At 52.3% G+C, this 27,515-nt stretch overlaps 10 protein-coding genes across 10 annotated transcripts; 5 read left to right on the forward strand and 5 right to left on the reverse strand.

The window, feature by feature from the left end:
- Positions 1–157: 157 nt before the first annotated feature.
- On the reverse strand, positions 158–2,564 carry N7539_004652 (coronin; the record flags this gene model as incomplete). Its single annotated transcript, XM_056934254.1, has 9 exons — positions 158–337; positions 418–1,189; positions 1,252–1,713; positions 1,800–1,903; positions 1,965–2,013; positions 2,088–2,230; positions 2,311–2,370; positions 2,428–2,456; positions 2,531–2,564. 9 exons carry the CDS (start codon positions 2,562–2,564, stop codon positions 158–160), a joined length of 1,833 nt encoding a protein of 610 aa, XP_056791795.1.
- Positions 2,565–3,600: 1,036 nt separating this feature from the next.
- N7539_004653 (putative kinesin family protein (KlpA)) lies at positions 3,601–6,291 on the forward strand (the record flags this gene model as incomplete). Its single annotated transcript, XM_056934255.1, has 2 exons — positions 3,601–4,423; positions 4,481–6,291. 2 exons carry the CDS (start codon positions 3,601–3,603, stop codon positions 6,289–6,291), a joined length of 2,634 nt encoding a protein of 877 aa, XP_056791796.1.
- An 834-nt stretch (positions 6,292–7,125) lies between these two features.
- Positions 7,126–8,774, reverse strand: N7539_004654 (translation initiation factor eIF-2B subunit family protein; the record flags this gene model as incomplete). The annotated part of the gene is made up of 2 exons (XM_056934256.1): positions 7,126–8,575; positions 8,641–8,774. 2 exons carry the CDS (start codon positions 8,772–8,774, stop codon positions 7,126–7,128), a joined length of 1,584 nt encoding a protein of 527 aa, XP_056791797.1.
- Positions 8,775–9,733: 959 nt separating this feature from the next.
- On the forward strand, positions 9,734–10,376 carry N7539_004655 (GFA family protein; the record flags this gene model as incomplete). Its single annotated transcript, XM_056934257.1, has 3 exons — positions 9,734–9,841; positions 9,987–10,148; positions 10,215–10,376. 3 exons carry the CDS (start codon positions 9,734–9,736, stop codon positions 10,374–10,376), a joined length of 432 nt encoding a protein of 143 aa, XP_056791798.1.
- Positions 10,377–12,285: 1,909 nt separating this feature from the next.
- Positions 12,286–12,486, reverse strand: N7539_004656 (uncharacterized protein; the record flags this gene model as incomplete). Its single annotated transcript, XM_056934258.1, has 1 exon — positions 12,286–12,486. One exon carries the CDS (start codon positions 12,484–12,486, stop codon positions 12,286–12,288), a length of 201 nt encoding a protein of 66 aa, XP_056791799.1.
- A 223-nt stretch (positions 12,487–12,709) lies between these two features.
- On the forward strand, positions 12,710–13,466 carry N7539_004657 (uncharacterized protein; the record flags this gene model as incomplete). The annotated part of the gene is made up of 2 exons (XM_056934259.1): positions 12,710–12,946; positions 13,131–13,466. The coding sequence occupies 2 exons, from the start codon at positions 12,710–12,712 to the stop codon at positions 13,464–13,466; spliced, it is 573 nt and encodes a 190-aa protein (XP_056791800.1).
- Positions 13,467–15,087: 1,621 nt separating this feature from the next.
- Positions 15,088–15,511, forward strand: N7539_004658 (uncharacterized protein; the record flags this gene model as incomplete). Its single annotated transcript, XM_056934260.1, has 2 exons — positions 15,088–15,301; positions 15,372–15,511. 2 exons carry the CDS (start codon positions 15,088–15,090, stop codon positions 15,509–15,511), a joined length of 354 nt encoding a protein of 117 aa, XP_056791801.1.
- A 2,179-nt stretch (positions 15,512–17,690) lies between these two features.
- eng2 (putative GPI anchored endo-1,3(4)-beta-glucanase) lies at positions 17,691–19,652 on the forward strand (the record flags this gene model as incomplete). Its single annotated transcript, XM_056934261.1, has 1 exon — positions 17,691–19,652. The coding sequence occupies one exon, from the start codon at positions 17,691–17,693 to the stop codon at positions 19,650–19,652; it is 1,962 nt and encodes a 653-aa protein (XP_056791802.1).
- A 716-nt stretch (positions 19,653–20,368) lies between these two features.
- N7539_004660 (uncharacterized protein) lies at positions 20,369–23,797 on the reverse strand (the record flags this gene model as incomplete). The annotated part of the gene is made up of 4 exons (XM_056934262.1): positions 20,369–21,574; positions 21,643–22,657; positions 22,722–23,473; positions 23,540–23,797. The coding sequence occupies 4 exons, from the start codon at positions 23,795–23,797 to the stop codon at positions 20,369–20,371; spliced, it is 3,231 nt and encodes a 1,076-aa protein (XP_056791803.1).
- Positions 23,798–25,801: 2,004 nt separating this feature from the next.
- On the reverse strand, positions 25,802–26,902 carry N7539_004661 (sugar phosphate isomerase/epimerase family protein; the record flags this gene model as incomplete). Its single annotated transcript, XM_056934263.1, has 1 exon — positions 25,802–26,902. One exon carries the CDS (start codon positions 26,900–26,902, stop codon positions 25,802–25,804), a length of 1,101 nt encoding a protein of 366 aa, XP_056791804.1.
- Between the last annotated feature and the right edge of the window lie 613 nt (positions 26,903–27,515).

Below are 27,515 nucleotides of genomic sequence, written 5' to 3' on the forward strand. Positions count from 1 at the left end.
GCACATCAAGTCCACTACTACACTAGAGATTTTACATACGCAAAGATTGTATGTCCAACAGCGACAGCAGCGACCACTGTAATCAGCGCGCGCGGGAAAGACAGCACATATGCCCCATCTGCAAATAACCACAAGACCATTTCAATACTCCACGGCTTTAATCCAGCTTGCTCTTGAGTGCCTCGACCTCGGATGCAAGTCTCTGCATTTGAGAAGCCTGGTCAGCAATGATCTTGGTCTGCTGAGCAATCAGATCCTTGATGGCCTCGATCTCCTTGTGCACAGTGCTAGCTGGGACATTGGAGTCGCTGGAGGAGGTGGAGTTGACAGGTGTCGTCTAATGGAATGTATATTAGCTTTCACAATCGCTCTGCTCCACAGTGTCACGTCTTTTCGCCCCCGGGTCAATGAACTTACAGACACGACTTCCTGTGGCTTCGTCTCGGGCTTCGTCTCGGGCTTCACCTCGGACTTCACCTCGGACTTGACCTCGGGCTCAGGCTCCTGGGACGGCACTGTGCGGGGGGGAGTGCTGACGCGGGCAGGAGCAGACTCAGTGATTGGGGAGCGAGCAGGAGCTTCCACAGGTTTGGACACCTCTTCGAATGAAGAATCCTCATCGGCAGGGCCCTCCACTTCTTCATCATCAGCAAACTTGGAGACCATGGCGGCCATGGACGCACCTTGCTCCTTCATGGAAGGGGCTGGACGGGCGACCGGAGAGGGCGCAGGCGTAGGTTCCGGGCTGGCCTTGGCAGCAGGCTTGGAAGCGACTGGCTCTGGCTCCGCCGGCTTTGGCGCAGGTGCAGTCATGGAGCCGGTAGGCTTCTCTTCAACTCCGGAAATCTCCTTCAAGCCCTCACCATCGAACAGACTGGCCATGGAGATCTTCGGAGGAATGGCTTCCTTGCCACCAAACCACTCAGAGGGGCTCATGGCAGGGGTCAAGCCGAAGGTAGGCGGGTAGATATCGTCCTGGAAGTTCTCCGATCGTCGAGGGACAATGAAGGAGACGGGCTCCACGTAGCTGTCATTGACCGTCTTGAATACACGGGTCACCTCGTTCTCGTGCATGTTGACGCCGCGCTTGGGCATGAACGCAATACCACGCTGGGGATCGGCGGACTTGTACTCGGACAGGAACTCGAACTTGTCGTTTTCAAGCTCAAAGTAGCGGATATTTCCGTCACTACGCAAATAGTATCAGTAAATCACTCTTGGGGTCAGGAAGGATCATCCCGGTTCACTCACCCTCGCCCTGCCAGATAGAGGCAGCTAGTGCCGTCGTCCCAGAACGGCATGCAGACACCAGAGATCGAATCCAGGGTCTTGAACCCATTGATGGGCTCGCGAACGGCACGGATATCCCAGAGAGCGAGCTGACGGTCACTCATCTTAGAGAAACCGGTGGTCGCAATGCGGTCGCGCTCACCCAGCCAGACCGTTCGGCTGTTCTTCGCTCCGGAGTGGCCGTTAGTCTCATGCGCAGGCCGTTCCTGACGTACATCCCAGATGCGAAGCTTCTTGTCGCGGGAAGTTGTAACCAGTAGAGAACCATTGGCGCTCCAAGACTGGGACTGAACAATGTCACCGACGTTCAAGCTGAGCTTCGCCGCACCTGCCTCAATATCCCAGATCTTCACAGTGTAATCTCCCGAGGCCGTTGCCAGCACGTTTTCCGCTGCGGGGTTGAAGAGCACGTGGCCGACTTTTCTGCAGAGAGCAAAGAAAAAAAAATAGCGCGAACGAATTAGCGACTGTTACAAAAGCTTGATTTGTCTCGGAAAAGAACGACATACTTGGGGTGACCAGTGAGCTTTCCAACGGGTGCAATGTCCTTAATATCGTCTGCTTCGCAATCCGGACGAACAGTGAAGTTCTCTGGAACCCGCCAGAGGAAGATCTGTTGCTGACTTAGTTCCCTGAGCGGCAGTGGCAGATCAGAGTAGATTCATAAAACCGACCTTTCCGTCGTCGGAGCCAGATGCAATCAAGTCATCGTCGAAGGGATTCCTGCAGAACAAAATGCAATTAGACCACCTGCCTCGTGCGCAGCTCAATTCACTCTCACTCGTCAGGCGCCTCACCAATCGGTGTCCAGAACGACCGCCGTGTGGCCTCGGAAGAGAGGGATACGCTCAGGAAGCTTTCCACGTTCCTCAAGAGGGATGACGGCGAAAGCACCACCACCTCCAGCTTCCCAGTTGACAGCAAGGTGCTTAGGGTTGACCTAGACTCACTGGTGTGAGAAGCGAGCGCATGGAATGGCAGTTAGGGGGCAGAAAGAGGATGTAAGGGGTCGCAGCGCACCTTGAGTAGGTTGGTATCCCAAGCGTTACGCGACACGCGAAGGTTATCGTAGCATTGTTCCTAGAATTGAAATTAACCACATGGACTGGGTTGGCTCAGGCGTGGTCTTTCCGCTACCTTTCGCGTCGAGCGTCCGAAGACGTGGCCTTGTCAGATTGAGGCTCGTTAGCGGGGGGAGAGATCCACGAGCAGCGCATTAGTCAATGCAGTATAGACTCACGATACTTTGAAGAGCGCACAAACCGGCCTGACATGATTGATGTCGGTGGCCGTCAACAGAGAAGACGAGATTCGCAATGGGGTTTTGGTGGAGTGGAGGTGAGAAGAGCAGCGAGCTAAATCGGCCGTCGACCGACCAAGGAATGCGGAAACTGAGGGGGGCTTGGGAGGCTGTTCTGTTTTGAGCGGGCCGAGTGGAGTCCACGCTTGCGATGCTCCGGACAAAGTTGCTCCTGCGGTGGACTAGACTTCAGCCTACAACGCATCGAGACGATGTCGTCACTTTTGAATACTGAACTATATTTATTGTACTATGATCGCTCTACAAGGTGCAGTGGGTCAATGCGGATGAAGGTCATCGAAGACGGCGCGAGTCAATGTCAATGGCTTCTATCTTGTAAAAATCGTATTGAACTCCCTAAGGACTTGGTCTTGCTTGTCTCGAGCGTATCTGCGTCAAGGCTCACGTGGAGCAATTCATGTCGGTTGATGCGAGGCTCACGTGAGGTACATAGCTCCACGCTACTCCAGATTTGGGCTAGTCGGATGCACCTGGCTGAGTCAGCGTTTGTTTACCCGCCGTCTCTCCAGAAACCGGAGCCTGGATGCTCTCCGCTAACATGATCGCTTTTGAGAACCTCAGCTTGAAGCATCCCCACTTAGGTTATCGCATAGACCGTGGCTGCTCGCGAATTTGCCCTTCTCGCCAGGATAGTTTACTCGCCGCTGACCTGGCGAGCCAAAACCAGCACAATGGACGACGAGAATATGGTGCGCTTGCACTCCCGATCATCTTGGTCGCAACTTTCTTTTTTTTTTACTGACCCAAGGGCTTAACGCATCCAGCATCGCGCGTCGACTCGCTCGCGCATCCCGCAGGTCGGCCTTCGAGAACTGAACTCTGCGACTACAAATGCGCGGTCTGGCATGTCAGGCATCTTGCCGCCTGGGACCATTGCAAAGAAAGCAATTTCTCGTAAATCCCGCTTTGCGCCCGTCTGATGTCCCGCTTGATACTGATTTACCTCGACAGCGACCCGAACAAAATCAACAAGCACCGTGGAAACCAAGATGCAGCCGCCTACAACGCGCTCCGCGATGGGCGCACCAAAGACCCATACTCGCGGGAACTCATACACCTCTTCTACGATAACACGATCCGGGTCAACCGCCTCGCGACCGAACAATAGCAACTTTTCGAGCACAATGTCCTACGGAGCTCGCCCAGCGTCAGCGATGGCACGCCCGCAAACGTCTCTGGGAACACGCAAACCTCACAGTGCCTCGACATCTATGGCGCGGCCAGCCACTTCCTTGGAGCACCACACTGAGGATCACACGGCTAGCATACTTGGAAAACGTAAGGGTATGCCAAAATCCATCTACCACACTTTGCACAACTCCTCGTGTCCCATTATGATCCCCGAAGAAAGCCCCCACGATCATCCTGTCAAGGTCTCTCGTTGGTTGTCCCATCGCGCAGTCAATCCCAAGTCATCAACCCCGCCAGGCCCCCGCAAGGAGGTGTCTCCCAAGCTTTCCTCCCATACTCCACCATCTCTGCAGCGGAAGAAACGAGACGCCAATGATCGGTTCTTTCACTCCGTGAGGTCTCTCCCGCAATCCAAAGTACCCATTCCTAGCCCGGCGAGGCCCACGCCAACAGACTTCAGCAGGTCCTCCTCCAAGAAGTCTAGGAGGCCTCCCATTCCCATGTTTCTTTCCAAAGACTCCACGGTCACAGATTTTAACTGTTCTTTAGATACTGAGTGGGACCTTGAGTCGAAAGAGAAGACAATTGAGGAGGTGATCGCCAGGGTATTCACCCGAGTGAATCAGTCAGGCCAGGAGAGCCAGGGCTTGAAAGAAGCCGTCGAGGTGTACAAAGCAAGAAGTAAGTAATCCGAAACGATACCACGTGGAATACTTGATTGCTGACTGCTTGCTTTAGTCACCGAGCTGGAACAATCTCGTGACAGCATCGATGAGAAGAATATGAAACTTCGCGTTGAGATGGGCTCTTTAGCACAGCAACTCGACGCGGCAGAAAATGCCTTGAGGGTTGCCCAAAGAGATCAGGAGATTGCGCTGGATGATCTTGAGCGGCAGCACCGCATCGAGCTGGAAACAATACGACAAGACAATAAAAAGGAGATGGACTCGTTGACGGACCGGCACGAACAGGACATTCGAAGTCTGAAGCGAAAATTCGAGACTGAGGTCGCGGAAGAGAAAGCTGCACGTGTCCGAGAACTAGGTCAACTTACCACTCAATCGGCCATGGACATCCAGAAAACTGAGATCGAGTTGGAAAAGAAAAGTCGCGAGATTCGCGCGGCCCAGGCCCAGATTCAAGCCATGAGAACTGACCTGGATCGCGAGATGAAGACAACTCATGACCTCCGGCACAACCTCGACACTGTCAGTACGAATAGTGTGGCGCTAGAGTCAACAATCAGAGCCTTAAAAGCAAGGATCGAGTTCCTGGAGGGCGGACGAGAGGAGCAATCCCAGGCATTTGAACATTGCAATCAGAGAATGATGGACGCTCTGGCTGAGACTGAAGCCACCAAGGAGAAGCTGCGTCGGGAAGAGACGCTTCGCCGCAAACTGCACAACCAAGTGCAGGAGCTTAAGGGTAATATCAGAGTTTTCTGTCGTGTTCGGCCACCTCTGAACAGCGAGCCATCTTCATCCATTGCGCCGATGCAATACCCGGACGAGACCGAAGATGCCAAAGAGATCAACGTGATGGGGCCTGAGGAGAGGAGTAGTCTTGGGATAGTCTCTCGCAAGAACAACACATTCACGTTTGATCGTGTGTTTGGTCCGTCTTCTCAAAACACCGAGGTGTTTGATGAGATCAGTCAGCTGGTGCAGAGCGCATTGGATGGTTACAACGTCTGCATCTTTTGTTATGGCCAGACCGGCAGTGGCAAAACATATACCATGTCATCGCAAGACGGTATGATTCCACTTGCCGTGCATCAGATCTACGAGACTGCTCAAAGTCTCGAGGATAAGGGCTGGCGCTACACCATGGAGGGCAATTTTGTCGAGGTCTATAACGAGAACCTCAACGATCTCCTTGGCAACCCGAATGAGTTGGACCGTAAAAAACACGAGATCCGTCATGATATGCAGCGGGGCAAGACGTACATCACCGACATCACCACAGTCAAGCTCGAATCTCCCGAGATGGTCGAGACGATCCTCAAGAATGCCGCAGCCAATCGCTCCGTTGCGGCGACCAAGGCAAATGAGCGCTCTTCTCGATCTCATTCGGTGTTCATTCTCAAACTCAACGGCGAGAACCACATCACCGGCGAGCGCAGTGAAGGCACGCTCAATCTGGTCGACTTGGCGGGAAGCGAACGACTCAGCCACAGTGGTGTGACCGGTGACCGCCTAAAGGAGACACAGAATATCAATCGCAGTCTCAGTTCGCTTGGCGACGTGATTGCTGCTCTTGGACAGGGAAAGGATGGCGGGCACATCCCATATCGTAATAGCAAGGTACGTTTTCATCCGAACCTCCCGTTGCCCACAATTTTCCCCGTGAACATGTCACTCATTCATCTGCAGCTTACATATCTACTCCAATTCTCTCTCGGTGGCAATTCCAAGACGCTCATGTTCGTCATGGTCAGCCCTCTGCAGGCTCATCTCTCTGAGACCTTGACGAGCTTGAAGTTTGCAACCAAAGTCCACAACACCCACATCGGTACCGCGAAGCGCCAGGCGCGTGTTCGCGATTCCTGAATACTGAACCACAGTATCTCCTGTTCATTCTCAACGATCAGTGACCCTCCTTTCTGCACATAATCTTCCATGACTACCGGTTTTGTCACGGCGTGGACAAAAGGTCTTTTGACGATCCTGTCCTCTCGTCTCCGCCGTGCCTTACTTTATGATCTCTACTTTCTTACTCATTCTGCCATTGCTTTACTCAGTCTTTGATATCTAGCTGGAAGGATGCGTGGCGTTTCCCATTTTCCTTGTTTTTCTTCTTTTGGATATCGACGATTCAAGTTAGGTCCTCTTTCTCCTTCAGTTTCCCTTCAATGGCAGATGGTCGGGATGAGTTTCTTCTTATTTGACCCATGTACATACACGTGGTAGGCTTGAGCTTCGATTAACACTGGTGTACATGACCATTACATATCCTCTATTGCTTTTCCGACTGCAGTTGGCCAGCTCGACGTGTGTCCTCACGGGTGCAATTGGTAGCTTAGAGGGGACGACAGCGTGAAGTAAGGTACCTAAGGTGGCTAGCTCGCGCTCCCCGCCCCTGGTATGCTGAATGAAAAAGGTTCTATCCTCTTACTTTAAGATCCGCTTGCAGCTGCGGACTAAAATTTTCGTCGGAAAGGGTATCCCGCTGAGAAAGCAAATTTGTGTAGTCGACTATCCCACTTTTAGTAGTGTGTTGCGCCAGTCATAGGATTTGCCCAAGTGCGTCACCAGGTCTCGGTGAATGCCATATACGAACTGGTCAATCAGGTCAATCAGGCGGGAGCTCCGAAGGGATTGCAGACAGGCTACAAGTGTATTTTGCGAGAGCAGATTGATACAGTGAACTTATGCTAAAGCTCCTCAGGACTCAGGAGACCCAAAGAATCTTTCTGTCTTTTTCTGTACCTCGGTGGCCGTTCGACGTATTTCAGATGTTCCCAGTGGCCCCTGATCGGTAATGAAAGTATCGATCAAGTCCGACGGAACCCACTCAAAGTACGTGTTCCTCACTCGAACAGAACACCATGTCGTCTCTGGTTTCGAGCGTTCATCAAGAGCCTGCCAGCCCTGCACACCGCTCGTGGCCCAGCCACTGGTCACCTCGGCCGGATCATTCTCCTCTTCCTGTGACTCGGAGTCCTGATCAGACGCCGCCACTTTCTCCAAGGAGCTCAACACGACAATCTTGGCCTGAGGGCTAACGTGCTTGGCACAAAGCACGGCTGGCAGGGAACCCGTCTTGTTGCTGACCGAGCCGGTACTTGAGATACGGTCTGCGCCCAAAAGAACACAATCAATGTTCTGTCCTGCGATGGCTGCAGCAGCGTCGGTGTACACAGTCACGGACAGCCGCTTCGATCTGTCGTTTCTTGAAAAGGACTCGAGTGCGGTCACCAACGCCGAAGCCATGCTCACTCCTTCAAACAACGGTCTTGATTCGAGAATTCGCAGGTCGAGATGAGATGATTCAGGTGATGACTTGAATATCTCCTCAATGCCGTCTCTTACAGTTGAGCTGGACGAGACAGTCAGTACGGTGAACTTCCTGGCTTGTTTCGGCGGCTGGTCGGTGAAGATGGTAGAATTGAGGTAGGCAGTTAAGGATTCGATGATCTGTGTAGTGGTTTTCCGGCGGCTCTGGAGATGATGATCCACAACACCAAGGATATTGTTCCAATCATCAGGTTGACCTTGATTCCTGATGGCATCGATATCCTCGAGAATTCCGAGCAACGCGTTCAATGTTGCGGAGCCCATACTTTCACGGCCATTCTTCCAGAGATGCCAGGCAGCGACGCAGATAGTCTCCCACCAATTCTCCTGGACCTCCAGATGAGCAAGGACGTCGCGAAAAGCTTTGATCCCAATAGTTGTGAGTTCATTCGAGCCACTCGAGTGGTCGCTCTTCAACTGCTGGAGCCCAGATTGCAGGGCGCCGCTAGCTCCTTCATTCAACCACATCTCAAAGTATACTCTGCGTAGACTTTCGGCGAGTCGGGGTACGCCTCCAAAGCTCTCATCATCAACAAGCTCGTGAGGATCGTACCATTCCCACTTTTCGTGTTCCCAATCAATATGGATGGCGGATTCACCACGTCCTCCTTTGCTTGCATCCTTGAGCCGGAAGGCGAATGGGTAGATAATCCATTCCCGGCCGACTGAAGGATCGCCAAAGGTATATGGTGTCCCTTGGCGCCACAGCTCAAGATCTTGAGGTGTCAGGGTGGTCTCTTCTTTGATCTCACGCCACGCTGCCGCGATCGGTGTTTCCCCTTTGTCAATGCTGCCAGAGACAGGAGCGAGACGATGCCTTTGCTTGGTCAGTTGGGGTATCGGTAAGTAGTCGGAGTTGGGTTAAAAGGGGGAAACACAAACTTATAAGTTCTGACTTTTTCGCTGCGCTTGAATAACGCGACTTTTGGGAATCCCGCGCTGCTGGAGAACAGGAAGGACGAGACGACCGATCTTTTCTCCAGCGGTGACTCGGCACTGGACGGCGGTTGAGACATGTTGTCGACAACGAAAATCACAGCTACTCGACGAGTGGAGGCTTTTCCAGCTGGTGAACCGATGGATGTAGATCTTGAAATGTAAGTGGGAAATCCCAGTGATCAAAAATTTATTTACTTCGATGCAGACTGAAGCGTACGTCATGTCTTCAGCGGGCCCGGAAATCGGGGGAACTCTAGATCAACCCATGGCCACAGCCCTTCAGTCGCGCATTTTTGTGTTATTAGTGTCTGGGGAACCCCAACACTGAGAGAATGAGAAGGTTAAATATGGGCGGGGAAAGTATTAATGCGCCTGTCTTTCCATGTTGCAGCTGTGGGATACCCAATTTCCCCCCCCCCTCCGACAATGGTTATCGGTATATTCCTGCGGGTGTGGACGGAGGTCCACTGTCCACCGATTACATAGAATTATAGGGGCGTCGAATGTGATTGAACCTAGTGCTGTCCTGGCAGCCAGCAGTAGTTCAGCGGGAATTCAGCAGAATGGAACTCAAGATGAAAGAGAATCTACGACCAGATAACATCAAGTTCAGATGACCATGACCAGCTTTTATTCCACATCCAGATCGGTCGTGTAGAATGGAGATGCTGTCAATCAAAGCCAGAGCGAGACACTGGAGACAGCTACGATCAGTGTATGGCCCGTGCGCTTGACAAACCCGACGATTGTCTGTCCAAACATGCCAAGGACTGCCCAACACGACGTCATATCGATGTAGTGGATGGATCAATCGATGTCCCTGCCAGTTGAGAATCCAAGACGGGCGAACAGTTTCAAGGGATGAGGAACCTGATAGAAATGGCAGAGAATGTCCAGTGGGATGTGCTTTCACGTAGCAGTGTGTCCTCCATACCTCATTTCCCTCCAACACGATCTCACTGTCAGACTTCCATCGACTTCCTGTGTCCCTGGCTGAACAACATCCATTATACCGAGTAGATCGCAATCCATCAAGATGCCCACCTTGACTGGATCCTGCTATTGTCGAAAGATCGAGTACGAGCTGCGTCTGAATTCAATAGATGATGCGCGCACCACACTCTGCCACTGTCAGAACTGTAAAGTCAGTACAATCACCCTTTGAAAGGGAATGCGCAAGTCGAGGAAGTCAATCCAGGGGAACGTGATTGTTTTTTCGAGATAGTGAAGGAGAGAAAGTATTGCCGGTGACGACGGAGGTGCTGACGTCTGAGCGGCCATTAATGCAGAAAGCATTCGGAACCAACTACGGTCTCACGGCCAAAGTGTCCAAAGATGCCTTCCACTTGACCAAGGGTCAGCCCAAGGAGCATGCGGCTGATAATGGGTCCGGAGTGTCCATCTACCGGCACTTTTGCGATATCTGTGGAAGTTTCATCTTGGAATTTGGGGTAAGTCAAAAGCCCGACATGATCTCAAGAGAGATCGATTGCTCATCCTATCGTCCTGCTCGCCAGGAAAATGCCAAACAACAGTTCCGCTACATCTGTGTAGGATCCCTTGACGACCCAGAAGCACTGCCACCGAAGGGCGAGTTCTTTTGCAAATCTCGAGCCTCGTGGATGCCCGAGATTCCAGGTGAGTCTCAATGCTGGATGCTCGGTGCTGTGTTCAACTAGTGGAGATGCTGATGAAAGCAGATGTCTTCCATAAGCGAGAGGTCAAGGAGTGAGCTACGGTTGTATTGGGGAAGTCTTTCCAGCGCCAGGTATGGCATGAATGACAAGATGATCAAGTCAGAGGCACGCCGTTTAATGGACTCGCTGTTATGTATATCAGTTCACCCTGTTCGCCAGTGTCTGGAGGGTAAGTGGGTTTGAAATAATATCGACTCTTGAAGTCGCTGTACTTGGAAAAAAAAAATTTCACGTAGTCATGACACTCGCGTCTCCTGTCCCGCTACACGGATCTCATACTGCTATGATTCCAGTGGGACCATAGATGCGGTAACTTGATGAAACCATCAATTGCTCATGAGAAAGCAAATCACCATTTGCGCCGTTTCAGTTTCGTGGATATGTCGTGTAGTATAGTATATACATGATTGGCGATATACAGGGGGAGAGTTTTCCTGGAAACAGTTGGATCGTGGTAGGACCTCCCACAAGGTCCCAAACTCTATCCCCGCAGCGTCAGTCGCCCGTTGCCGCACATGCAAGCACACATGCGCTCCTCGTGGTCTCATCTGTAGTAACCTGCGCGATAACCCTATCTGTCCGTCTCGTCCTCTTCTGCCGTTGGCCCTTGAAACTCGGACTCACGTAGAAGCATAGCGTCTGCTGCTCATAGCATTGTTCGCACTGCGGTCGAATCTGATCGCACACCATCCCCCGCTCTCGACAGGCTTTGCAGTCCAGCGAGACGCTCGCACGGGGCTCGATCTGCAGTCGTACTCGCGGAGGGTGAAGGTTGTCAGGCGTCCCCCGTGCTGCGTGAATATCTGCGCCATGACTGCTGGCGGATGGCGATGGCGGTTCACTGGGAAGACGCAGACTACTCCCCCGACCGGGCCACAGCCATTCTGTCAGGCGGGTGTAGAGCCCCCGCGAGATTGGGGCCGGCTGATCGATCCTAGTTTTACTCATCGTCGGAGAAGGGGTGTGCTTGCGTTGGTGTGGAAACGAGATCAATGAAATGGTAAACTGGGGTTTTCCAAGGGGATTGGAATCGGGGTGTGAGACTGGCGATCGAGATGGGAGGCTCTGCTAGAGAGGATCCCGTCTGCAGAAGATGAACACACGATCTCTCATTAGTACTCCAGCTTCAGGCGTACATTCTTTGGCGGAGGACATCCCAGTGACGTACAACGGGGGGGGGGAGGTAGCAGAGTCACTTGGGGATTCAGTAGCTTCGCTCTGCGTCGCCTGACAAGGCCGCGACGGGGGCGCAAAGTCACAAACCACCGATGATGAGAGGCATGTTCAAAGAGAAACAGACAGAATCAAGAATCATGTGAAAGAGGTGAGAGGGAATAAAAAAGAAGAAGGAGGAGAAGGCGAGTCCTAAAATGGAGCCGATATAGGACTCGGAGTCAGACTCAACTCGGCCCAGGCCTGCTTCATTCCACAATCCCCTTTCCCCGAAAAGGCCGCAGCCGGAGAGGCTCCAAATGTGACCCTGTCTGCATGATTTCCCTGCCGTGGGTCACCTGCTCGGGGAGATGCAGCTGCGGGATGGGAAGGACATGCGAATCCTGATGGTGAGCCGGTACCTTCGAGTTGGAGTTGGAGATGTCACTGCGCTTGACTCACCCATCCATCCGCGGCCAGTCTGCATGCGACAACGCATCGGGCCACGGTCCTGCGGGGAGCATTCGATGGGTCATTTGAACTCAGAACAGAGACTCGCTCGGGCGGCTTTCTCCTCTCTCTGTCGATCTGAGCCCCGACAAGTCGAGACTCTCGAGAGTGTTCGTGTCCACAGCGGCACAAGAGTCTGCTTTGCGAGTCATGTCTGCACCCAAGCGAGACTGCATGACAGCCAACCTGGAAAGTGGACTCGACCGGTCGAGGCGATCCCCCCGCGTCTTCACATTCTTGGCTTCTCCTCAATCTGTGGTCGAGCCTTCGGATGCGATCCGGTGCCAAGAGGCTGAGCGTCCAAGTGGCCCCCAAGAAGGTAAACCACGGTTGTCCAGACTCGAGACTCTTCAATGACGATGGGATCGCCCGGATATCCAGTTCCGTTTGATTCGAGTTGCACGTCATATTGATCCCACATTGATCCCATATTGACAGTCGACACATGTCTCTGGAGACGCGCCTGCGGGACCGGAACCGGGAAGGGCAATGTACTTCAACACTCCGTCAACACAAGGTTGGAGTATGACTGAAGCTGCAGCTCCAGAGAGGCATACAAAACACTTAGTCCGATCAGAGAACCACTGCGACGCAGCATACTTTGCGACTCCGTCCGACCCGATAACCTTCCCGAGATCTTGAATGACCACTCCATGACTCCAAACACGAACCGTCTGACGGACGTCATCAGCGCCGATCACCGCGAATTACAGGCCTACTACGATCGCATGGTCAACAGCGATGATCCCGACGAGCAGACTCGATTCCAGAATCAGTTGACTTGGGGCCTCGCGCGGCATGTCGTCGGCGAGGAGCTTGTTCTCTTCCCTGCGCTCGACCGATATCTGGGACCGGGTGAGGCGACCCACGATCGAAGCCAGCATCAAACGGTAAGTCGGAGATGGAGTCGGCCGGGGAGAACGTAAAGCTTCGCGAGAACGACGGGAGTGCTCCCTTTGGTCATGGACTCCACCATGTCCTCAGAAACCCTGTGAAACCCAGTCCTGTTCTGAAACACTGACCCAATGCCCACTTACTGACCCGTACCTTCACGCTCGCGCTCGCTCTTTACAGATCAAAGAAAAACTGCAAGTCTTCCAAGATCTCAACACCTCCGATCCTCGATTCGTCCCAACCCTGACCATGCTCATGGACGATCTCGCCTCTCACGCCCAGATTGAAGAATCCAAGGACCTGGTCAAATTGGAGGGAGCCATCACCGCCGAGGAAAGCCAGCGGCTGGCCAGATCCTACGGCCGCACAAAATGGTTCGCGCCGACCAGAGCACATCCCAATCTTCCGGCGGCTCCGTACCAGTCGATCTCGAGTTTTCTTGCGGCCCCGAAGGATTACTTGCAGGATTTATTCCGCAAGTGGCCCGATCCGGAGGATCTCCCTCACTTAGACTAGAGATGGTAACGGCTGAGGTCACTTGAGCCGGGGATGTCATCAGAAAAACACTGGTCGATTTCATGCCTCGATAAAACAACGCTACAGGTTCTCTTGAACAAATGACCGAGAACGATAACGAAGAGGAAAAAGAAAATCGTCCCCTGGTTGAAATTCTGATCCGCAAAGCTCAAAATTAAGACGCGTAACGGGATCGAGATGAATGATCGACGCAACTGTGGAGAAGCGGGTATGAGGTCAGCAGAGCACCTGGAAGTTTATGGCTTAGCATGCCAAAGTTGTTAGAGTTCTTCGATTCCTGTCTTCGACTGTATCTTCTTTCTTCTCATAAGCACTCGCCTGGGGCTGGGGCATCAACTAAGAACAAGTCGGCCGCAGAACCGGCAAAGGGTGGTCTTTGCAGTCTCTTAAACCGGGTCAGTAGTCGGAAACATCCATTGTCATGGCAAGCCGAGCTGCTGCCTCCATGCTTGGCCCGCCAAAAGTTGAGATTGCAGGGAAACCCCTTTGATCCCTGGACGTATCCTCCATGTTGACGTCCGAAAAAGCATCATCCCGCCGCAGCTGATAACACACTGCAAGACCGTCTCGTCGTCCACAGTAGAAGAATTCTTGATTAGACATGGAAAGCGTCATCAGCCGAGAAGATGGAGCCTTGTTGCTAGTTGAAGTATACCCGTTGCTGCCTTCCACAAGGCTTGAGTATTCCATTATCTGTGACCGTGCCTATGACCTCGCCCGGTGATTTTTGCCCCGACCCACTTCCATTCGTGTTATTCACGCTCTGTCATGCATCGATTGTGGATGCACCTTTTTCTCGACTACTACACGACTACTTGGACATAGTTCCATATGGAAGGCCCGTGGACTGAGAATGACAAGACGCAAGCTACAGGCGGTTCGGAGTGGCGTTCCAGCTGCGGGCTGCCACCCACGCACTGGACCTGTAATTGACCTACATTCCCATCGCCATCAACGAGGCAAGACGAGATGAGTGGCCTCCGGTGGTGGCGGGTCACGGCCCAGAGCGATTCGAAATGGGTTCTGGGGTCGGTACGTACCACATTCTCAAGATAGACGCAGGGCAGTAAGTGAGAAAGTCAAATGGAGGTTGATGGATTCCCAATTGCGTGTCATTCGTGGCTATAGCTGACTTTTTGATGCAGAAACAAGGGAGTCTGTGTCGATCCACTTAGAATCGTCAAGAAAGAGCCAGAAGAGCACATGGTATACCTTGTAGTAAGGTCTTGGACTGGGAGGAACAAAATAGGTATACACCTTCTGCCTCGCCATCAATCGGATACTTTGGAACACCAAACTGATGGCGAAAGACCGTTATCATCTCATTGTTTTCACTCACCCACGTGAACGTCAAACCAGCCTGGGACTTCGCCATCGTGGCCACTCAAGCCCAGGAGGGCTGGGCGGCATTAGCAGACATAAATACTCTGCAAGCCGGCGCCTGGTCCCGCGCGACCCTGTCCCGGCGCACCAAAAGCAAGCATCACATCACCTTGTCTGTCTCACCGCAAGAAAACTCCGACATTCACCATCCGTGTTCGGCAAATTTTTACCGTCCATTGCATTGCGCAATCGGGTTTCTGTCCCGCTCGGAAAAGTCATGCGGACTCCCCCAGTCACCGAGGTGGAAATCCTATACGACCGGGAAAGCGACTCGCCGCTTCCGCGAAGCGCCATCGACTTGACGTTCACTCAGAGCAGGCGGAGAGGACGATTCCGTCGAGGTGAGAAGCAACAGCCCCCTCTGTTGGGAGATGGGCTCGATCTGGAAGATCCCATGGTCTCGTCTCATGCCGGGGTCAACAGTGAGCTGGGTAAGTAAAATGATTCAAGAAGGGGTTCCCTCATTGGAAGCTCTTGGCTAATCCATGCTCATGTTGACAGGTCATGACGAAAAAGCTGCGATGGATCCCTCTCACATTCTGAATGGACGTGATCGACTGAGGTATATTAAACCCGCAACAATGTCAAAAACCGACAAGGCGGAGGAGAACGAAAAGCTGAAGTACGATTTCTTCGGATGAAGTTGGACTTGTGTTGTTGCACAGTTGATGGGCGATCGAGGACCCGGACACGGATGAATGGATGGCCGGCGAGGTGGCGATGGTGGAGAGTGCATAAGCGTCGCAACTGGAAATCGGTGATCGGGTCTATGTGTCGTGCATCGCCGGGGTGAAAAGACGAGGTAGAATTTGCAAGGAAATGGACATTCGACGCAGGACAATGGATCTAAAATGGGTGATCCCTTGATCTCAAGGCACGCCCACTTCACGCCGATGTATCGTCAAGATCGACCCGTGTCTGTCTACACTCCTGCAATGGGTAGCTGGTCACCTGACATCCATGCAGGGTACCCGTTTGATTAGTTTGCTTGGGATTGTATAAGTTGGTTAGTTTCCCAGCGCAATTATTAAGACAGCGGTGGCATTCACAAGGAGGGCATTCTTGTGAATACCCACCGAGAGGCTTAGACAAAATTCACCCCATGATGTATCAATGGTATAAGCCATGCCAAAAAGGCCATTTTGGTATCTTGTCCACGAGGTCTCATTTCGGGTTGCATCGAATTAGGGAAATATCGCCCGAACTATTGGTGTCATAGTACTCGAGGATATAGTGCCAAGCATCGGCTAACTCGGACTAAATTGGAGTGTGTGTCCTTTGCATCCATTCTTGACTCAGTCCCGTGCCAAAGGGCCAGCGCCTGGCACGTGCACCGCCAAGATGGACACCAAAGAGTCAGAACAACTATTTGACGCTTTCCCTCTTCGTTTCTATCATTGATACTATTCTCGGATTCCTTTATCTCAAAATTCATCATTTAGTCTCATGCTACATGTCTCACTGCCGGTTCAATACTGTGAGTGATAGCTGTGGCTCAGCCTGATTGGTTTGGCATCACTTTCCTATGGTCGATACTTGGCCCGGTCGCACCACGCAACCATATCACTGACGGGGGCAGTCTCCAGGAATGCGAGGTCGATATGGCAACAATGAACACCAGCCATGGTATTCACCTGGTCAACTCGATTGATTCGGCTGAGCTCAGCTTCTCTACTATGCCGAATTAGTAGTAAACTAAGATGATGATGCTTCATGAAGACATGAAAGAGTGAGGTCTTGAACGCAATGGTTATGGCCGGCTTATTGAAGCGACCTCCGTGCCCGTTCCTGGAGGAGGTGACGATCGGTGGTGATTGGAGGAGACTGATCTAGTCTGTTTCGACCAGCGTTTGAGAAGTGCCTTTCTTTCTGGCCTTTTCCCCTCTTTACTCGGGCTACCGGCAATCGACGCGGTCTGACTCGCGACGATGCGTTTCAGGTTGCTCCTCGGGCGATCCACCCGCTCCGTAGCCGCCGTGGTGGCTTTCCAATCAGATTCCGATGGTGCCCCTGACTAGTGATGTTCATCCATCACTCCAGGATCCCCACCTATCGTGAATCCGCTTGACTCGCCGAAAAACTGGCCGGACAAGCTGCCACGACGGGCCAGGTCCTTCTATCAGCGCATGAGAGACAGAGGAAAAGGTATGCCCTGCATTGGCTCAGCCAGCGAATACCCCTCGGGTTGGCTGAACACTAAGTCTCTCCGGGGTCCCGTACCTGCAGCGAAAGACGTGTCGTGATTGATGACTATTATCATGATCGATCAAAATGGGATAATTTTTCTCATGTGGAGGAGGGGCCTGGGTCTGGACCTGGATAATAGGACGACAGTCTGCCATGTGAAGTGGAGCATCGCTGCCTCCAGGAGGCAGCACTCGGCAGCTACAGGCACTAAGCCGCGAGTCCCCAAATACCAGGGCGCTTCTTCAAATACCGCAGGCGCAGCGATCTCGCGCCGCAAACCAGCTTCTTTCCTCTTTCTCCTCCCCGTCACCACGTTCGTCGTACATTCCTTTCTCTCATTCTTTTCTTTGACGGTCTGAGATCGTCTGCCTTTCATTCACCAAGTTCCTCCTTGTTTAGACTGCAAATTTCTCATTCATTCATTTCTACCCTCACTTTCTTCCTCTCGCTCAATCCCTACCCTCCTCGCTCTGCTCTCTCTACCCCGTCGTGAGACATTGGATCTTATTTGTCCAGTTACTCATCATTTCTATACTGGGCATCTGGTCTGCTCATTGACAATCCAGTCGTTTCGCGATCATCTCGCTCCTGCAACTGCTATCATTTACCGAATCGAACCCTCGACGGGCAATCATGCGGTCTTTCACTTTCGCAAACTCGCTCAGCGCTGGCTCGCTGTGCCTCGCTCTCCTCACCTCACCCGTTGCGGCCGCGACCGACAAATATCAGCTGGTGGAGAATTGGCACGGCGATACCTTCCTGGACTACTTCAACTTCCATGTCGGAGGAGACCCCACCAAGGGTTTCGTACAGTATGTGGATGAACAGAGCGCCCGGGACGCAGGTCTTCTCCGGGTGACGGAGACCGGCAGTGTCTATATCGGTGTGGACTACAAGACAACCTTGAAGCCCACCGACAAAGGCCGCGAGTCGGTCCGTATCGGCACCAAGAAGTTCTACGATCATTCCTTGGTAATTGCCGATCTCGCCCACATGCCCGCCAGCACCTGCGGTACATGGCCGGCCTTCTGGTCGGTGGGCCAGAACTGGCCCCATGACGGTGAGATTGACATTATCGAAGGTGTCAACATGCAGGCTCACAACGAGATTGTCATGCATACCGCAGGAACATGTAGCATCACGGATGCTGGAATGACAGGCTCTGTGAATGCTACGGGATGTGGTGAGGATCTGGGAACGGTGGGTTGCAAGGTTGAGGGCCACGAGGGCAGCTATGGCACATCCTTCAACAAACAGGGCGGTGGTGTCTATGCGATGGAGTGGACTGAGACGTTTGTGAAGATCTGGTTCTTCCCTCGGGCCTCGATCCCTTCCTCCATCACAAGCGGACAGCCCGATACCACCGAGTTTGGTACCCCTATGGCCTTGGTTCAGGAAGGATGTGATGTCGCCAGCAGCTTCAAGGCTCAGTCATTCACCTTCGATACAACTTTCTGTGGCGAATGGGCTGGTGGCGTCTACGGTCAGTCCGGTTGCCCAATGTCCGGCTCCGATTCCATCTCCAGCTGTGTCAACTACGTTGCTCAAAACCCCGCTGCATTTGAGCAGTCCTATTGGGAGATCAACTCAGTCAAGATCTACCAGACGGGCGTTGCTGCCAATGCCGTTCTCCAGCCCGTGCCTACTCTGAGCTCCGCTCACTCCACCGTTCAGGTGGCCACCATCCACTCGGCTGCTACTCACACCACCGAAGCCCTCCAAGCTGCCCACACCACCCAGGCTGCCCCTGTTCCCGAGGTACCGCAAACCACTCAAGCCGTTGCTAGCGCTGCCAGCGCTTCTCACGCCACTGCTGCCGCCTCTGGGGAGACAGCCTATCGTTCCGCTCCCGGTTCCGCTGTCGAGACTCTTGCCGGTCAAGATTCCAACTCTGCTCCCACAAAGACTGCTGCCGCCGAAGCCAACCAGCCCGCTACGACAGCAGGCACTGTCGGTCAGCTGGGTGGGAATGATTCGTCTGTTGGCGAGCAGCCCGCAAAGCAGTTCATCACCAAGTTTGTGACTTCCACAACGACTCTTTGCCCTATCGCCGAGGCTTCTGCTTCTGCTGCGCAAGCTGCCATACACAGTGCCGCTTCAGGCGTACCTGGTCCCTCTAACAATGCCGCCCACGTTCCTGTGACTGTCCCCGTCGAGCCGACCCATGTCAACCCCGAAACCCAGACCGCCGCGGTGGTGACCATTATGTCCATACCCTCAGCAATCCACTCTTCCAGCGCGCAGGTCCCCGGTACCATGGCCACCGGAGCTCCCAATGCCGCTGATGCCATTTCCGCCAGTGCGTTTGGTTACAGTTCAAAGTCGGACCGACCTCTGCCAACAATCATTCCTGCTCCTGGTGTGTCGATCAGCCCCATCAGCTCCGCACATGTGGTCGTTGCCTCCCACACTCAACCTGCCCCCGTGGCAATTGCTACAGCCAGCAATGTCGACGCTGCTGCTGCCAGCTCTCTCTCAAGTTCATCCACTGCTGCTGCGCCTGTCTTCACGCCGTTCACCGGCGCTGCAGGCAGCACATCAGTCCAGCTTTTGAGTGTGATTGCGGCATTCATGCTAGCCATGATTGTCTATTGAAAATAGCGTCCGCTGCTTTTTTTTTCTGTGTTTGTGTTCTCTTCCTTTTCTATAGCCATTCTTTGCAGCTTCTTATTGCTTCTTTCTCATCGTCCAATTCCCCTCCGATACGATTGCACCTTAGATTTTGCCTCTCGATACTCTTTCTCTTTGCTTCCTGCTACATCTCCGTGCCGATACAAAATAAGCCATTTTGCTTTTAGAAGAGGGTTCGCGAGACTTGAGAGATCATTTAGATACATACAAATCAACTACAATCATCAAATACATTGAAACCAGGGGATCTCTCCAGAGCCCATCCTTTCGTCTCTACAGAAGTCAACGCTCTTTCATATCATAGAGGGGAATTTTGTGCCAATTTTGCGTTTTGGGAGTTTATGCACCAGGTGTTGAATTGGTCCAGGTCCAACCTGGAAGTACGCTCGGAACCTGGAGGTCACGAATTCTTCTACAATTCCCGTGCTGTGTTATTTTCCATGTTTCAACATTTGACTTCTTTGCGGTGGCTACTCCCGCTACTTGCAGATCACGGAACTAAGCACTTCCCGGGAGCGGATTTTGGTCATCTGGTATCCAAAGTTTCTATCACAATTGTATTTATATTCGAGTTTAGACACGTAAGTGATGAAAAAGTGACACAAGCCCACATTTCACACATCCTTTGTGCAACAGTGATTTGAGACCATAAAATATAATGCACCCTGAAAGTCAGTCCCTCATGAGCTCATCCACCGACTACGCCAATCTCTTGCATAGTTATCTAATATTCCACCGCCGACCATATCCAGATCTCGCCCGCGCATCGTTGCACTATCTTTCTCAGCCCGCGCAGTCTGAAAAGGTTTCAGTCTCACCGCCGACTTTTTTCCATACATGTCTTCGTAGTGACTGATCAATTTGACAGCAGGATTGATGTGCTCTTCACCACGGGCTTCACTCTCCCAGAGCATGCGGCACCATTGTTCGAAGGGTACAGTCTCAAATTGGAAGCCATTGCGGCGGAGGGAGTCCAGTAAGGCGGACCATTGGAAAATGTGGGGGTTGCTGATGTTGTATATGGAGTCGTCGTTGTCGTTGTCGTTCTTTGCTGTGACCGTATCTGAGTCCACGGAGCATATGAGGCCGGGGAGGGGATATCCCATTTGCAATGCACGTTGCAGATGGTCAAACACTGCAGTTTTCTTTGGAGATGAGCACACTTGAACAATGTCGACAATTATAGACGCCAGCTTGTCCACTGGAAGCCAGGAACACGTATGGTTGAAGAGGTCAGGTAGCGCTTTCAGGGTCGCCGCGGATCGAATAATTAACGGGAGAGCCTCTTTGTCGTTCCAGAACCCCATCTTGGAGTGGCCTGAGACTTGTCCAATACGCAAGGAGTAGCATCGTGCGCCTGAACGACGGGCCTTACTGATGATGTGCTCTCCAATCAGTTTGGACTGACCGTATCCCATGTAGGCACTCGAAAGGTTTAGAGGGCTCTCTGGGATGGACTTCGATGATGATGCTAGTGCGGTGGACACGGAAGAGCAGAATAACATCACGGCGGGTTGTGGTTGGCGTACGGATAGCGAGAATTGGATTAGGTTGTAGACACCTTGAACATGAGGATAAAAATATGTCAACGGCAGATTGAAGTTGACGGGCCATGCAGCGTGAATGATCTGGGTTACAGTGCCTCGAAGATGCTCAATTGTCTTGTGTTTGAGACCAAAGTTGGGCTGGTCTATGACACAGTGTAATCCTTTAACTCTTGATGTCTGCGCGGGTGTGATGGCAAGCCCTCGGTTAGACAGGCCGTCAAGGATTGCTTTCGTAGGCGAGGCCTGCCTCGTGAAACAGTAGACTGTCGATATAGACTCGTCCTGCAATAGCGAATGGAGAACGTTGGCGCCGATGGACCCTGTTGCTCCGGTCAAAATCTGGAAATCAAAAAGGTAAGCGACTTCTCAAGATCATTTTCCGGGATCAATACGAGCAATGCACATACCACGCTCTTGAATTTCCAACAGAACGATGGATGCGGAACATGACTCCCGAAAGAGGAAAATTTCTCTATCCATCTACTCATCAAATTGCTGTCTGAATCCGCTGAAGACAATGCACGGCCAACTTGAAGTGCGCAAATGTGCTCGGCCAGCGCGTTGGCAGTCCCTGTCTCGTACACCGCATTCTGCCTAAGCATGTCCTTATCGAGCTTGAAATTGCGCAGTATCAGTCGTCGTAATTGAATGGCTTTCAAACTGTCGATACCGGCGTTGAAGAAATCACTTTTGGCAGTATCAATGTGAACAAAAAGTTCTTCTCGGCAAAGCTTGAGAATCAAGGCTTGTGTTTCATGCACATCTGTCTGGGTACATCCTTCTTTTTCTTCAGACTGCGAGAAAAGATCCTCAATCAAGGGCGCGTATTCGGAATAAACCTGTGCACGAATCATAGATCCCTTGTCCGTCCGTGGAAACTTTGCCGTGTAGGGTAAAATGGCAATCAGGTCGCGTGAGATTTGGGAAAATCGCTCTGCCCGCGAATTGGCATCTTGGATAGTAGGCCAGATGGCGTCCAGATACTCCTCGTCTGAAACCTCGGCTTCGTCAATCTCCTGTGACTTAAAGACTAACAAACCCGGTGAAGCTTTCCCGATACCGACCACCACTGCTTCGTGGATCAGCACATCCTGCTTGACAAGGCCCTCGATGGGGAGAGGTAGCACCTTCTCTCCATTGACGAGGGTAATGCGATCGTCGATTCTGGACGCGTACTTCCATCTTTCGGGTATGGTTGGGTGAGGCGCGAAGACGTCCTTGGAATGAAATGAACCAGGTGGCTCATTCGAGTTGCAAGTAGTCAGAGCGGGGTGTCCTTTGAGATAGACGCATTCGTATAAAGAGTCCCCCACGGGTTTCATCCAGATGTACGGCTTGATGTTATCGAAGAAGCGCAGATAATTCCAATACGGGTCATCTTTGGATCGAGATATTGAATCTGCGACTAACCCAGCCTCTGTTCTGTACCAAATTTAGGCTCGGATCTGCAAAAATCTGAAAGACAATGGAACACAATGAGACTTACAGTCCAAAGGATCCTCCAAAATTGACACCCTCGTTGACAAGTTTGTCACCCAACTCATCGGGGCAGGGCGCACCGCCATACGTCACCAACTCACACGCACGAAGAGCATCGATTCCTCTTGGATGGTCTACCATCAATTGCAGCAGGTAGGGTACGGCCGCAACTGACTGCGGCCTTGTCGCCTCCAAGGCGCAAATCACCGACTTTGCTGTGAGGGGTAACGCAGCGTTCCACATGAAGGCGGTCTTTCTCTGCCACATGGCCTGTAATGCCGTCGAGAGTCCATGGAGGTGGTACCAAGGCAAAGGATTGAACGAGGTCAATCCAGGTCCTCGGAGGGGGTGCGTCATCAGAGCTTTGTGGGTGAGATATAGTGGTTTGGGTGTGCCTGTTGATCCCGAGGAATGAAGTATCAGTGCGATTCTGTTTCGCTGGGCTTCCAGGTTGCGACGTTGATGTATGGCCAGGAAGGTCCGCTCAGGAACCCTGTCAGAGTTGATTTGAGGAAGTGGTCGGCAGGCCATTATCTTGCGCTGAAGAATCTCCCCAATTCTTGTTCGAATGCTGACTGTGGTGCCATACAAGACCGTATCACACTCGACCTCGTTCAGCAGTGAAACACACGCGTCCCCGGACAAGCGTGGAGAAAGCATCATCACGGTGAAGCCCAAGCGACTGAGTGCGAAAAAAGTAATCACCATGTTAAGATCCGAAAGCGTCAACAGAGCGACGACTGCTGGACCCTCGCGCGGCTACAGGTGTGTGAATAGGTCATGTTAGTGATTATTATCTGAAACCTGGCGCTTTGATGATCTCACAGGAGTAAATCCAGTATCCACCAAGACCGTAACCATGTTATCGATCATATCATTCAAATCGCGGCCGCTATAGTAGCTGTATGTCGACGCTGCCGTCTCCGAGGTGGGATAGGCCAATATTGGACGTTGAACATAATCCCCGGCCCGTAGCCTGATCAAATCGTCCAACACATTCAGCTGTCCGAATTGCTGGATAAGTGGGTTGTAGGTAGTGGAGGAGGATGCTGCTCCCCCACGCTCATCTCGTTGAATGCCCATGTTCTGCGGCCGAGGAGTAGAGATGGACTTTCCGGCACAATGCTTAGAATGGGGTGGACAAGTATGCCTCAGGGGCGTTCTTGACGCTTTACCAACATTTAAAGCTTTGGTGTAAGTTTTACCCCTCGAAACTCGTGTTTGCTCGCACTCTTATGACCATGACCCGGCCGTTTTCAGACGAGGCAGGACACCAATGATTCCGGTCGATGGAGATGTTGGTCACACGGGCTAGACATGCATCACGAAATTTGTCGGTGGGTCATGCCAGAGCATTGTCAGTTGTCGATTTGTACAGAGCGTTTTCCTGTGATGTACAGTCGATGTCAGGTGCAGCCCAAGTATGGTTGCAAACGGTCAGCGTGTTCGAAAATGACGCCTTGATGGCACTAGATGCCATTTGCAAACCCCAATGCCCTCATCCCTTAGATCGAGAAGCAGAGCTAGCGTCGATGAGTACTTTTTTTCCTCAACCGGAAGTGCTCTCGGGGCAAAGTCATGTCAACAGAACGAAGCAACCTATCCATCCAGAGTGGGCCTCATTTATTGCCGCAATCGTTTGCGATGTGACACAGAGGAATTTAGCGGGAGATCAGACTCGGTACCAGAGGCGTGCAATTGGATGCCTTTGTCAGCCCCGATTCAGATGTTCTCCATCTTGTGGAAACAGTCTGTGAGTGTGAAGACGACTATGAACTTGAACACCAGACCCGAAAACGATGTTCGGATGATGAATTCTCTGTACTTGTGGCAGCTTGTCGGGTGGGATGTGCAATGGAAGGATATTCCAATTAGGCAACGCCGACTCCCGCAGGGGGGGGGGGGGGGGCATTTTTACCAGCGAGTCACCTGATCAATGATAGTAGCCCTGGTTAGTATACCTTCTTCTATTGTCAGGCTCCTCCGACTGTACTACAGTACGTCCACACTGTAAGCTATCTACTACTGGGAGCTGTACTATCGGGATTGATGTCTATGTTTGGTATGACAACACATTGCAGATTCACAATATTCCAGTTTTTTCTTCTCTTTCCCGACGATGCGTTTGACCCTTGGTCTCTATTGTTTTACAATCCCTGATTGAGATCAACGACGCTTCCGGATTGTTGAGGGATTCTCGGTGGGACGATCATTTCTGATCGTGCAATGGGTTGTTTGACGAACATTTGATTCTATTGCCAGGAAAACACAGCGGAGATTGTCGGTCCCAGTCTGCCGTTGGCATAAGAGGAAAATTGAAGCGAGGCTGGACCTTCTCATCTAAGCTGGTTACACGGCAATGTTGCTCTGCAATTCTGCATGGTGGAGAATCCGTCAATAGTAGACATACATACTCTGGCGTCCCAGCCATGATTTCGTGCATGCTAATGACAAAAGTACCATTCATACTGTAGACCTTCGCACTACCTGATTGAGGTACGTATGACTGCGGCACCCATTCCGGGGCTTGAATCGGACCCGCTCAGGAAGATCCTCGATTCCCGATCCTCGGTACAATGGGAATGGATCCGAACGGGTTCCTCGGGACGAGATTCACGAAGAATGCGTTGGCTCAAGGGCAGCCGTGTCAACCGTGGCATTCATAGGCTGGTAGTGTCAACAGTGGGACTCAACGGCTCCAGAAGGGGAGGCAAGTGAAGGCTGTCTATCGCGGTTTGATCTGCTCGTTTGCCGGGAGGAATGCGGGCCGCTCGATCGGGCCTCGACAAGATATGTGAGGACGGAGAGCACTCACGAGGGTTCGAGACAAGTTATTTCTACAGACCCGTCGGTCTGGAAGGACTGTTTGTCGGTGGATCGACCATTTACTGGATCCGGATCGTCAAGAATTCCTGAGGCCAGCCATGCTCCAACCCACCGTGGTGTACAGGCTTCTTTAGTGTTATCTATTTGCGAGTCTTCTAGACGATCATACAATTGAACGTTGTAAGATGAGCGTGTCTCTTCCTCATGTGTATCAAACGCCATTCCTAAGTGATGCATGCCCAAAAACGGAATATCCTTGATTCATTTCTCCGAGTCCAACTGTTGCAACATTCGCCGCCACGATCTCGCCGCTCTCGCCGCATGATCGTTTGGGACCGATGGCTGAGCTTCCATGGTCGACCGTGAAAACACCTCCATACTCACCCAGCCAGTGTAACCCAATCTTGACAGACAAGCATCCGTCACCTGTCGGATGGGGAGATATCCACCGCGCTCTTCTTCACAGGGAAACAGACGAGCATTTCGGGACCACGACAGCAACTTGGGCATTCCTGGCACCTGCAGGAACGGCGCCTGCGGATCTACCCGTTCCCCGTCGGCCAGCTGAACCATCCAGACGCGATCGGGATCAACCTCCCGGACCAGTCTGTGCATGGACTCGGTCAAGTCGGTGTCTGCGTGGGCTTGCAAGCGTCCCGTGGGACTGGTTGGGTCTGCCCAGATCCGCGCGGCGATATTGAAGGTGTCGAGACAGATGCCGAGATTGGGCCGGTTGGCTCGTTTCACGATCTCCCAGCTGTCTTCCCAGGTATTGATGTAGGTTCCCCAAGCAAGGGCTTCGTAGGCGATCCGTACGGGGAAGACCACGTCTGCGGCTTCGGCGAGGTCCGATACCAGACGATCTCGGTCACCCGTGATCTGGGAAGCATCGAGGAAAGATGACGGAATGAGGATGAACAGGTCCTCCCCGAGAATGAGACAAAGGTTTGTCCAGTGCTTCAGCTCCTCGATGCGGTTCGCATGCTCAACGGCGTTCAAGAGGCCCTCGAATTGTCGGAATGGTTGGAGCGCCAGAACCTGAAGCCCCTTTTGCTCGCACAGCTCGCGGATTGCATGCGCAGCATCAATCTCAAAGTCGCGGTCGGTGCGAGCTGCCGCTTGAGAACCCGATGAAGCACGCAGCGATTTGGCAAACTGGGCGAGATCATCATGGAAGAGTTCCAACCCCCGTTGGCCATTCTGAGCGGCCGCTTCAATCTTGGCCGGGAGAGTGTGGAACTCGGCCGTGCCCAGACTGACAGTCGCGATGGCTGGTGTCCATCTCGGATCTGGCTCCGCTGGGGGTGTGGGAAGATCGGACATGGATGTTGGATGAGCCGATGGACCTAATTCATCAGCCATTGTTCCCAGATAGTCTTAGGATCAGTAAACCCTCCACAGCACAGAACGTGGTTCTCTTCATAAGCCGAAGAGGTTAAGATGTGGTAAATAGACGGGAAACTTACCTATCGAACTAAGCATGATTTTGTCACAGGACTGTGGCCACCTGCACTAACTCGGGCTGTCTGCGACCCCAGACTCAATTTTCGAGATGGTATATACCCTACATGTATAGGGCAGCAGGCGAGTGCATCCCTGCTTTGGTAGATCGACACAGACTTTCAGGATCGACGTTTTTGACGTTTGGTGGGTCCCGCGGTATATTGGTTCATTTTGTTCTTCTGTCATTTGGTCATTATCACCCCGATGCGTCTTACCAATGGGCCAAAACGTGAGACTTGCCATCCTCCGACGGTCTGTTTGGCGCCCGGGGAGATGAAGCTCCACCCGACTCTTGCTCGATTCGGGTGGTTTGGCAGCACTTGACAATATATCGCAAGTACGGATTCATATGCAAGTGAGTATGGGTGTGGCAAATGTCAGAGGCCAACTCCCTTGGAGTGATGGTATAGGAAACGCAGAGGTGGGTCGGAGAATCATCCTGCAAGGAGACGAGCCTCTGTTTTCAGCAATC

This window comes from Penicillium diatomitis (assembly GCF_028827545.1).
Source record: "Penicillium diatomitis strain IBT 30728 chromosome Unknown utg000004l_segment0_segment0, whole genome shotgun sequence".
NCBI lineage: Eukaryota > Fungi > Ascomycota > Eurotiomycetes > Eurotiales > Aspergillaceae > Penicillium > Penicillium diatomitis.